Genomic DNA, 12199 nt, shown 5'->3' with positions numbered 1-12199 from the left:
TCTTGGGGATAGGCGTACTAGTAGCACGAAAGCGGGAAATAGCGGTACCCGGTCACGAAGCAGACTCAGGCTCTAGCAGGGGACTCGGGATGTAACAACCGGAATTGTGACGTTGACCGGTAGGGGGAAGGTGGAACCGGCGCAAGTGGAAGAGAAGCGGCATGGCGCTCACCCATCATTAGTTAGTAGGTGTCCCTGTACCGGAGAAAATGGAAGCAGCTGGACGGATTGGCGTGGGGCCGAGATGTATCGTGGACATAGCAGATTAACGAAGTGGTGGAATTGGCATTTGTCAAGGAGTATTTGTTAAGGTGGCATGAATTCATAGGTGTTGCGAAATACAGTGGAGGTTGAGTTGACGTAGCACTGCGTATTGGTGCTAATAATTGAAATTGTACAGCATTGCAAGTACGTTGCGGATGAATTGCTCGTCGTTTATACGTCTACAGGGGAGACGCTGGGCTACTGGGATGGACGTGCCACTTGATTATCAGCATGCGCCTTGCCACATGTGGTGATAATAGATATTCACGTGTCTTAGCGTTGCAAAATGTGGGATGATTCTTGCCCCAGCACAAGGTGGATGGCGTGGTAGGGGTGGGAGTATAGGCATTGTATATCGTCAGTTGGCTGAGAGTGTTCGAGGTATAAGCACGTTGTTCACTGTTGTGAAGGCTGGTTGTTGAGTGAGTCGAGGGAAGATGGGAGACTGGAAGGAAAAGTTAGGCCCTGGGATCGGAGCCGCTGTTGCCGGATTTATTGCGTTCCCCGCCCTCGCTGTCTTGGTCCTTTACATCATGGGTCGGATATATAACGTAAGCCTCGGAGAGATATTCGGCCAAATACGGGACGGGTTCCGTGGTTCCAAGCCTTCACTCCACTGATCTCATAGTCTCACCCAGTCCACATAGTCTCACTGTAGCCATGTCACATCCGATCTCAATTTGATTATTTGATCCAATCATTAACACGGTTGTTGTGCATATGGTCACATAAAGCCTGTTGTATAACCAGTGGTCTTGCGATGCTGTTATTGCTGCTTCATAATTTTCTTGTACACCATGACACTTAGGACCACGCCCTAATACATTTAATCAATACTGTACCACAAAGCACCATATTACCGCTTATAGCTATAATTACTATTTTGTGTCGAGCAGCGCATCATGGCCCTCACCGCCGGAGCTGGGAGTGAGGATGGTGGAAATGACACTGCCCTGTTGCGATGTTTTAGGCAAATCCTCCGTCCTGAATCCCATCCTGACTCTGCTCTTGTGGCACAGGTTGCACGGGTCGAATGGGTGAGTGTCGAAGGTGGAGTCCCAGTCGTCGGTCAGGAACGCCTGGAGGGGAGATGGCTGCTTTACAGCACTGCCGTACGTACAATCTTTCCATCCACCATATAACTCATCCCGATTACACTGCGCCTTTAGGAACTGCAACTAGTGGTGGCAGGCGTAGGCGTAGTCACGCAGCTGGCAGAAAAGGGCGCAGCAATCGGGATCATCGGATTGGTCAGATGACTTAGGCTTCACAAATCTTGATGGCACGTTTTCTTTGCAGTTAGACGCAATGGCGGTCAGCACTGAACCTGCAAACATGGCGGTAAGCTGGAGTATGTCGAAGACATCTCCGGGTCTGATTTTGGCGTGGTTGATGAAGAGTGCAAGCTGTGAAGTGTCCTTATGCAAGCCACCAAATGCCCTTTTAATACATTGTTTCAGGGTATCATGATGCTTTTCGTTCTTAAACCCTGCCAGCCACTGAAGCATATCTCGGACAGTGCGCGGGGCCTTGGCGGAGAACAGCTCCGTCTCGGGGATATCGGTGGAGTCATGCGCGGGTTTTGAGGTAGCCCAGGGAGCGAGGCACAGTACAATGTCTGGGCGCTTGATTGTCCTTCTATCGAAGTCTTCGGGTGGCTTAAGTTTTGGATCAATTACTGGTAGGGAGGCGACATCGATGGTACCAGTGTCTGGACCTGTTGTGTGAAGGGGAGTGTCGCTTTGTGGAGGTAGAAGGTCGTCCTTTAAGTCAAGTCTAAGCGCAGACTCCAAATCTGATGGCTTTTCTTCACCCTGACCATTATTCTGTTTTGCGCATCGGTTTCGCCAGTCTCAGCGTCGATGAACAGAAGTTTAGCCTGTTGTTATTATGCTCTCTCATCATATAGTGTGCTGTGTGGCTACGTGCCTAGAGCCGGTATTCGATTTGAAAGGCTACTGCCTCACGCTGTTGTTGGCTGCTGGTTTCACGTCGGTCCGTTGCCGATCGTCACTGGTGTCAGCCAAAATGAAATTCACCTTGTCTGGAAAGATAGGTCATCCACAAAGTTATAATCTTATCTTGGTTTCATGTACCTCGTCACATAACTGATAACGATATAACTATTCCGGTAGATGAAAGCTCTCCGCTTCATATCCTCAACCACGTCCCTGCATCTCCTCTTCTTGTATGCCCGTCTCCACCAGGTTGCCTTAGTTGACAGTCCCATTCTCCACGGTTGTGAAGGCTTTTGTATACTATCTACGATGTTGTCTTCCGGTAGAGCATGCTCTCAGTCCTCGTGAGACTCCTGAGTTTGGCATGGCACTTTCCATCATTACTATAGTCCTCCACTTGCCCTAACTGCTCTTCACTCATACCATCGCCTTTCAGCTAGATACATCTTAACTGTGCTACACAGTCACATCAGTAATCTTCCATATTGAGGTCACATTCTCATCCATCACGTATCGAAGATCCCGTTCCCTGTAAGGGATGCAGAGGTAAATTGCCATTGCGCTTTCCGCTTCTAGATTAGAGCATGCTTGTATTCGTGTAATCGTCGCCCAGTTACTAGAGTCGCATTGTGTGAATACCGTATTAGTATTACGTTAAAACCGTGCAGTGGCAGTGGGGTGGACCAGTAGTTGAGGAGAAGCGGCATCGAATTTGATCCGAATATTAGCACGCAGCTTGCATCCCCTCTAGCTGTTTCTTAAGGAAGTTGAACATAGGGCTGTATTTGGGGGAGTGACGCCACCTCCTAAGTGGATTATAATTTCGAGCTGTCTGGGCGCTGGTGGTTGGGATTAGGTGAGCGAGGTGGATGCTAGTTTTGTCGTGAATATCAAAGACGCCCTCAGTCGGGTAGATGCTTGAGTAATGTAGTTGGGAGCACTGAGAGAGGAGTTTGTTAGACGTACAGTGCGTAGCGCATTTTTGCAGAGGGGTAGGTGATCTGCAACCTCGAAATGCATGTTGCCTTTAAAAAGTAAATACACCATCATCGATCGTTTCGTAACAATGGCTCCACGATTTAAGAAGCTTACTGACTGCCCTGAGAATCTTCGGGAGGCCATCGACTGGTTGATCCAAGTGAGGCATGGTGGAGATGGTAATGGTCTTGAGCAGTTGGCCAAAGCTTTGAAAAAATTGATAGCAGAGGCTATAGAGAGGACTTACACCAGCTTTTGTGATAATCTATGCACTATTCTTGATCCAGCTGGGCAACGGTACGAGTGTTGCAGGGAGAAAATTCAGTCCATCAAAGCTCTGAAGGCAGAGGTTGATAAGGCCGGAATTGTTGAGGAAGATAAATTAGAAATACTTTTGAATTACGTTAAAACATTAAAAGATGGCTGTGTAACAAATCATCGTGTTGATACCTCCACAGATAAGGCTTTAGAGGATGTTCAGTCCAGAATGGAGAATCTTGAAGGGCTTAGAAAAAATCTTAGTGGATTTACAAGTGATCCCAGCCCTATTTTAGAACAGTTGTGCACTGGCCTTGAAACCTTCCTCGGCTTCGACCCTTCTTCCAAAGGCTACAATGGCAATGGGATAGTGTATTCGGACCTGGATAGGCTATGTGACGGGATGATCGCGTTTTTGCACGGGGTGCTTAAAGGTGTCCATGATAATAAGAATCTTTCGCCTTATAAGGAGAAATTACATGATTCTGTAATTGATTTAGATGCTCAACTAAGTAAAGGCGAAAGAGGTTTGAATGTTGTTATTGACCATGTTAAGAGTGGTATTCAGGGGTGGTTGGGTGCAGTGAAGTCGTCTAACTATGAAGTTACGAGACATATAAATGATCTCATTACTGAAGGGCAAAACATTCCCAAGCTACTAAAAGAGCTTCAGGATATTAAAGGCAAGGAATACTTTGAAGGTGTGTACAGTGATTGGATTTACGGAGTTGACCTACTGCCCGGGATTGCCGAACAATCATTTAACAAACTAAAAACTTTAGACGGGAAATTGAGCGAGCTGTTATTACCGCATATAGAGTTAATTAAACGATTCGTAGAATCATATCAAGATTCCTTTAGTAGGGACGTTTATGGGCTCATAGATTACTGTTCTAGGGTGGACAATGAATTTAGAACGCTGGATGATACCTTCGAGAAGGGTTTGAGTGAGACGAATCATGGTGGTCTAAGATATAAGCTAAATGATAATATTACGCAGCTTAAAGATAAAGTAGAGAAAGAATATCCGCGGCAGTTACGGATATCCATTGAGGCTGCCAAGCACACTCTATTGGAAGCGAAGTTGGTTGCCGATGCATATTTGACAGCAGTATACAACAATAATGAACGAGACATGTTTAGGGTAAAATTCGATGCAATAGAGGGGTTGTTAAAGGAAGTTAATGATAAATCTTCAATGCCTTCCAAGAACAAATCTCAGCTTCGACAGCTAGTCACTACCGTTCAGCAAAACCTTCGTCAACTAAACGTAGAACTCAACAAGTGCGCGTCCGACATTGGCAGAACAATTTCAACAGCTGTAAGCGATATTACCGTGGCACTTGTGCAGTTGGATAATAAGGTGAAAGATGACTTGGTTCTGCTTAAAAATAAGATTGATGGGCCTATTCAGGAGTATTTTCAGACGGTGGATGCGGGGTTGAAGAATGCTGTAAAAGTGAGTTATAGTCACTCTGATTTCCCTCAAGAATTTCGAATTGGCATAGGAGGTGGTAAAGGCGATGCTAAAGCTCCAAAGTTGCATAAGTGGGCTGAGGATAATAATACTCGACTTCAAAATGCGCTATATAAATTAGATATTTCCGGTGAATTACCTAAATTCAAAACATTTGTACAGGAGTTTATAGAGATTGTAGACGAGAACCAAAAAACCTTCTTCGGTGCCATCGGCGCTGAGATAACTGGCATAGTAAAAAAAATTGTATTTAACTTGTACAATGCGAATAATGATAACATTGTTGTGCAGAATCTCATGGTAAATTATATAAAGTGGGTAACAAGTGCTGGCGATTCCACCTCCCTTCATTCTAAAATAAAAAAGATTACTACAGACCTTAAAAACATTTTCGCTGATGGCATTGTGAATGAGCATTCAACTTTTAACACTGAAGTAGGTGGAGCATTAAACACTTACAATGTGATAAAAGAACGTGCTAACATTTCGGTCGAAGAGCTCTTTGAAAAAATCGGTAAGCTTGAAGAGCTACCCGAAGCTGTTAAACGGGCGAGATTAAGTGTTGATAAGTTTATTAAAGATATTAGAAAATATTATGAAGCGCTCAATACGGAGGTAAAAATCGCCATAAGCACCTTGGACCATTCGTTACATAAATTGGACGCTATGATTCGGCAGGTAAACTTTGGAATTGACGATGTCCACACGAAAGCAAAAGAATACATTCAAGAATTCCACGATATATACTTTAGATCATCTTTGAATGCCAAAAAGAATATTAAAAAAGAAGCGTTATCTAAATTTGCGGAATCCAAGGAGTTTGCGCTCAATAAGCTTAAGGGTTTAATTAGTGAACGTTTGAAAAGGATTAATGTGATAATTGAAAAGGATTCTGTAACTGGAATCAAAGGTATGATGAAATGGATGAGTGGCGATCTAGATGCATCCGGCCGCCGAAGCGCAGAGAACTTTCTTAGCAAGATGAAAACAGAACTAGAAAAAGGTGACCACATAACATTGCTTGATCTGTCCAAAATAGCAAGAGATTTTATAGATGTTATACTGATTTATGCTGGAGGGGATGTGAAGAAAGTATTCACACATGATTGCATGATAATGTATCGTTCCAAAGTTAAGAGTATTTTTGACAAGTTTTCCAGACTGTTGGATACCCTTACTCATTACAATGCCGACTTTTCGACAAATCTTGCTGAATTTCAGAATTTACTCAGCGATTTAAATCCTCACGAATTCGACGTTCCGGCATATCCAGTTTTGGATATTTTACGAGTTGGGTTGTTAAAATTGTGCAAAGAATTGGAAAAGGCATACGTGAATTCGTATTCTGGGCGCGCAATCAACTGGAACCGTAACGATAATACTGACAAAGGAAATTGTGCCAAAGTTTGCTTAACTTCAATTCATATGCTTTTCAACGGACTACATGAGATGTTTTATAAATGCGCCAGAAGTTACAAAGCCTTTGCAATTGACGGTAGTGCAACAACGGACGAAAACAGATACGACTTGGCAAAGTATTTGCAGCTCCAAGGGTTTAATGTCGACCGTCTTTATAAAAATAAGACTGGTTGGGATGTTGCAGTCAAATTGGGCAAAGGATTTAACAATAATGGAGGGTTTTCAAACCCTGAGGAAACAAGAAAACGTTTTGATGTTTACATGGGCGCTGCACTAGAGATGGAGGCTCCGCTGTCTGTGCTGTTCCGGAATCTACAAGCATATTGCAGAGTCTCTCACCACAATATTGCAACGTCGACTAGGTATCCATCTTCCATCTACGAGATGCTAGGATGGTTAGCAGGTCTCCCATATAATCCTATATTTAGGAAACTCGAAGAGAATTGCAAAAGCTATTATGACGTTGAAAAGGAGCGCCATATGGTATCAAAAATGCACGGCCTCATGGCATATGATCTAACCACTGTATGCGATTATTCATATAATTTGCTTACACGAATTGCCGGATTTGGTGATGCTGCCACGTACTACGGCTGTGAATATATGAACAACTCGCTTAATTTGCACTATATGGAAAAACCTTCACAATGCTTCGATATGTTGTTAGATATTCTTCGACGATTGTTTCATGCGCTGCGATTCTTACACGTTCACTGTAGTATCGATAAATCGTCCTACGGTTGGGGTGAGTGCAGATTTGGAACAGGTGTGCAGGCTTCCGATTGGCATTGCAGTCAATATAATGATAAATTGGCATCTGGGACTGCAGATTGCTCGATCAGTTCGCCACTGCAGTTATACTTCACAGATGGTCTGAGGGGCATGTTGCCGCACAGTATCGTATCCGAAAACCAAAAACTCACATGTGCGACTTGTACAAAGACCCCACCCAGTATGCCATGTTTAACCCCTCTTGGTTTCAGGAGCTTCTCTGGAACTACACGAGTGGGAAAGGACTTGTGCGATGTGCTTGACAAACTATGCGGCGACAATGGCGTGTTCACTACTGTTTATTCCAACCTATCATGCCTTATCAGCCGTCCACCTCAGTCATTACCAGACATATTCTGCTTTTTCTCCCATCTCACTCAATCGTGGAAAACTATGCCGGAGACAGGATTTCCGAGTGGTGATAAAAGTGTCCAAAAATCTGTTTGCGATAAAATCGTCGGAACGGTGGCATGTGACTATAATGATGCCAGAAAGCTGCTTGATTCCTGCCGGGAATTGTATCGTTCCAAATCGCACAACAAACATGACTATGAAAAATCGCCCGACATCGAATATCTTATTGGTTGTAATAAAAATGGCTGTGGGTACCTCATTCAGATGCTAAACGGTCCGGCGTACTCTGACCTCTCCGCTAAACACGCCAACAAGTATCTTTCCTGGTTGACTTACATATGTCCTAGTATTGTCACATTCCTTGAGCAGCTGAAAAATGCATACTGCAATATTTCCTGTTTCGAATCCGGTTGCCAAGGCTGTCACCATGAAGGCAAATGCCTATCTGGTAAGCATGGTACAGAGGAATGTGGCTGCACTTCCATGGTCCATTGTCGTGGAGTCCTGCCCGTATTCTATCGGTATGGCCTCACATATGCAGACGCCAGTTACAAAAGCAAAAAGCGGTGCTATATTTTCTGCAAGGCTCTAGATCGCATATTAAATTCCGAGTTGTTAAACAATTTCCTCACTGCCGTTGACACCTTCTTGTGGACCATCAGAAAATATTTCTTCTACACCCTCCTTTCCCTCTGGCTCCTCTCTTTGTTGTACCTCCTCCACATCATGGTCATCCGCCTCGACCTGCTCCACATCAAATCTCACTTGCACTCACCATCATCACATCGCATAGCTGCCCAATCACTACTCGCCGCTGCACGTCTTGGCAAACTTGCCAAGCTCACCTACCTGCAGCCTTGATAGACCACCTCACCACCACCCACCTAACTCACTACCTAGCAACCCGCCGCCTAACCAAATACTCACCCAAATATATTACCTAATAGATGGCCAGCAATTTGACAGTCGATGTAGTTTATGCCGTGATAGGTTCGTGGTTTGGGATGTCGAGTTGTGAGCTACCTGTGAAACGTGCCAACGCCCTCCCACGGTTCTAGTGGGCAGTGATTCTGGGTTATGAGCCACTAATGTAGGCTGCTGAAACGTGGTCTGATAAGTGAAAGTGAGCCGTATATAACGTGTTTGTTTGGCACGTTAGCCATTATGTGCGGTGCGAGGCGATGTATGTAGCTGTGTTTACCCGACGTGATGGCCCGTGTATGGCGTGGTTAAGTGTAACTGGTGGTAGCAGTGTAAATGAGAAGCACATTAATCAAGTGATGTGGCTCAGTTAGGCACTCATTAAGGCATAGATGTAACAGTAGTATTAAGCGCTGGCTATGTTGTTTGGTCTGTGATGGATGGAGTCAGCTGCCCAGCTGGCACCGGTTGACATGCATGCCACGGGCAGGACACCAGCCACATGCGTTAACGTAGCTGTATTTCTGTCCTGATATCTGCATAGATGTGATGTGACTGGCGGTGCGGTGGATGACGGTTGTATGGTTCGTTGGGGCCCAGATGGGAGACAGCCAGTGTTCCTGCTCAGGTGCGTGGTTCACGCTTGTGCAGGTTGATGGGAAAGAATAGGGGGAGTCCGAGACTAAGGCATGTGTTTGACGCTATTGCAGGTAGATGTAAAGGAAGGGGAATATGGGTGATAATCTAGAGTGCCCGTGTAGCAGTAGTGGCAGCGGATCCTGCTCCGGATCCAGTTGTCAGTGCTGTCCTTGGTGTTGTTCGAAGTGTTCGACTTGCCAGAAATGTCGATCGAATTGCGCAACGCTCACAAAGGAACAAAAAATATGCGATACATCTAAATGTCCAAGATGCAAAGCAGTATTGAAGTGTACTTGTCTATGTTGTATGAAAAAAAAGGCGTGGATTTTTATTCCCATATTCGTTATCTTAGTCATAGTTGTTTCATGTTACCATTTCGGTCTGCTAAACATAACTTATCAAAAGCTGTCCAACATCCTCCCAACACCTCGACGGAGCCCCTACAGTGGACTCTCATAGGCTCACATTTTACACGTAGACATGTTACATTAGTTAATAATATATTAGCTGTATCTACTTTTGCTCTCATGGCTTAGGTTTAGTGAACGTAATTGTCACTGATTTCTCCCCTCCACATCCGATCGCATTCGTATAGTCCCTCAAGCCACCGTATTGCCTCGCAATCACCACTCGCTGCATCACACGTCGGCAGCCTTTCCAAGATATCGTACCTGTAATTCTAATCGCATCTGCACGTGTGATCTTCATCGCCAATTTACTGATACCTATCAGCGTGATGCCGCCACAACCTATCTCACGCGGTCCACCAACCATTAGGTAATGTAGTTACGAGTGCCTGTTATTGCCATCAAAGTCTCCTCGACCATTCTGTCATGCCGATAATCCTAGTTTGCCATTGATTTCTCACTATTTTTAAGTTTCTCTAATTATTTCTGGAGCCCCTAAAACTCAACATCCACCTTATCCACAATTCATATCCGTAACTACTACTCGAAGTATCGTGTAGCTCAGACACAAAACATTGTTTCTCAATCGAACAGGTTGATTATCCTGATACTAATTTGTGCAAACACTTGACGTTAAAGCTGAGTAAAAAAACGTCCTGTCTCCGGTTGTTGATTGCGAGGTGTATTCCTTGCGTTGCCATCAGAGCTTTTGATTCGTGTATGTGGGAATAATATAATTACCAGTGCTTTGTGTATCCACGTCTATCCTTGACTTAGCTCAAATTTTGGAACTACTTGAATCAGTAACATGGGGTACACCCATCAGCATAATTGTTCACGATTTGAAGGATCGACTATGTCCATAATACACAAAGATTGTTGTTTGACGGCAACTTCCATTCCACCTCAGTGGCTCCACTACCCTTGACAACAACGGTGGCAGTGGTTGACCACACCAGACCACCGTTGGGATGCATAGCGCCATGGAGTTACTTGACCATAGTACATTAACAACGTACGATTTCAGCTGCTCCATAACACATTTGTTGTGCAACACGGATGATGTTGAAGTGCGGGTTTCGAGGTGCCACCTGCCATCGGCCTCATCCACACGGCTTAACGCTTGGTGGCATGCGGGTGAGGTACATCAATAGAATGCTCATATGGTAATGTTGAAACTTCTCAATGCGATAAAGATGTGATAACTGCAATCAATGTCGGGAGTAAGCGAAATATCCGAGATACGCCTCATGTCTACAATGTCCCCGACCTCGTTTGGGCTCAGACGATAGGCGTTGACAGAATCGGCAGTATAATGCTGACATAATGATGAAGCGTGTAATCTTTAGTCGACTAGCAATCAGATCCGCCGACTGAGAGATTGAAGTAGTCAGCTGGATTGCAAAGCCGTTGTATGGATGGCACAGGGCTATTACCACGTGGTTAGGTGGGTAAAGGGCAACGCATTCGAAGATATTGAAGCATGGCCATCGAAACATTATATTGCTTCGACGGCAACTAATTTGATGCCTTATCCCATGACTGAATTTACAACATCGAACAGATAATGTAGACATGAATATGGAGTGAATTGATCAGTCTATGTTTGACCTTCTAAGCATGTTGTTTATGTGGTGTAAAGCGTACTGTTGTGATATCTGGCGATATTTTCGGTGGCGGACCCTTAGATGCTCCCTAGCTCCTAGGGGAGACGGCTTGGCAGGGTCGCAATGCTGGGTCAGAAGGGCTGTACGGTATTCTGCTCAGACACCTCATGGGGTATCCCGTCTTCCAGCCTTGCTCCAGTCTCTTATGCCAGCCAATATTCGGCATTACCGTATTCATGGGCTCATTGCCTTCCTCCCCCTCACGTAGGTGGGATGCTTACAAGATAATCGTCCTGTCTAATGAGTTTTGAGAGCACAAAATGAGTCTTTTACTGTTTTATTATCATGCATAGTATAATCGCTGGGCGATCCCCTCCGCACTCCACACCCCGACTGGGATCATCTTAGTGCCTCCAACCTCGACATTGTCCTTGGCATCCGGGGTGCAGAGTCTCTCATATCCAAACACAACTCCAGCCACGACTATGCACATCCCCGTACCCTGTCCACACTGGTTGGCTGCGGCAGTGACCCTGACAACTGCCCTCCGCATTGCTCGCCCATCACCTACCGGCCCTACGCCCTCTACTCTCATACCTTTGCCCACACCTACCTCAGCTGGACGGTGTACCTACCTGACAGACTGTGGGAGTCACTTCAAAAATTGCACTACGATTTGCAAAAACATCATGACAGCAGCAAGTGCTATTCCCTCCACCAGTGTTCCACTGCGCTGCCCCTCCTCTACTTACACGGGTTCACGCCGCCGGAGGGTCAATCGCAGTCACCACTCACATGTAAACAGGTCATCACCATGCTGCAGGAAACTGTCAACGGCAAGCCTATCGCATCACTCATGACCGCCATGGACGATTTCCTCTACAGAGTCCGGGAGCCATTCATCTACACCATCGTGGCATTGTGGTCGGCCGCATTGCTGGTCATCGCCAACACGATGCTATACCGCCTGGACGTGCTGCGTATACGATCAGACCTTATCCGCACCAAGGCTTCCTACCACATCGACGTCAAGGCCTTACTCACGAAAGGCCGGAATATGCTTTCACTTTACAAAGACGTCGACTACTTCGACGAGGACCTGCTTCGGTAACCCTATATTTTGTTAATAGTTATCACATTAACGAT

At 45.3% G+C, this 12199-nt stretch overlaps 5 protein-coding genes across 5 annotated transcripts; 3 read left to right on the top strand and 2 right to left on the bottom strand.

Moving 5' to 3' along the window:
- Nucleotides 1-701: 701 nt before the first annotated feature.
- Nucleotides 702-884, top strand: BBBOND_0305150 (hypothetical protein; the record flags this gene model as incomplete). Its single annotated transcript, XM_012913344.1, has 1 exon — nt 702-884. The coding sequence occupies one exon, from the start codon at nt 702-704 to the stop codon at nt 882-884; it is 183 nt and encodes a 60-aa protein (XP_012768798.1).
- Nucleotides 885-1142: 258 nt separating this feature from the next.
- Nucleotides 1143-2086, bottom strand: BBBOND_0305140 (hypothetical protein; the record flags this gene model as incomplete). Its single annotated transcript, XM_012913343.1, has 3 exons — nt 1143-1371; nt 1444-1975; nt 2053-2086. The coding sequence occupies 3 exons, from the start codon at nt 2084-2086 to the stop codon at nt 1143-1145; spliced, it is 795 nt and encodes a 264-aa protein (XP_012768797.1).
- Nucleotides 2087-3288: 1202 nt separating this feature from the next.
- BBBOND_0305130 (hypothetical protein) lies at nt 3289-8340 on the top strand (the record flags this gene model as incomplete). The annotated part of the gene is made up of 1 exon (XM_012913342.1): nt 3289-8340. One exon carries the CDS (start codon nt 3289-3291, stop codon nt 8338-8340), a length of 5052 nt encoding a protein of 1683 aa, XP_012768796.1.
- A 1224-nt stretch (nt 8341-9564) lies between these two features.
- BBBOND_0305120 (hypothetical protein) lies at nt 9565-9813 on the bottom strand (the record flags this gene model as incomplete). The annotated part of the gene is made up of 1 exon (XM_012913341.1): nt 9565-9813. The coding sequence occupies one exon, from the start codon at nt 9811-9813 to the stop codon at nt 9565-9567; it is 249 nt and encodes an 82-aa protein (XP_012768795.1).
- Nucleotides 9814-11220: 1407 nt separating this feature from the next.
- On the top strand, nt 11221-12164 carry BBBOND_0305110 (hypothetical protein; the record flags this gene model as incomplete). The annotated part of the gene is made up of 2 exons (XM_012913340.1): nt 11221-11317; nt 11503-12164. The coding sequence occupies 2 exons, from the start codon at nt 11221-11223 to the stop codon at nt 12162-12164; spliced, it is 759 nt and encodes a 252-aa protein (XP_012768794.1).
- Nucleotides 12165-12199: the final 35 nt, after the last annotated feature.

This window comes from Babesia bigemina (genome assembly GCF_000981445.1).
Source record: "Babesia bigemina genome assembly Bbig001, chromosome : III".
Lineage (NCBI taxonomy): Eukaryota > Apicomplexa > Aconoidasida > Piroplasmida > Babesiidae > Babesia > Babesia bigemina.
The sequence above is the reverse complement of the archived record's forward strand: the minus strand, read 5'-3'. Positions and strand labels throughout refer to the sequence as shown.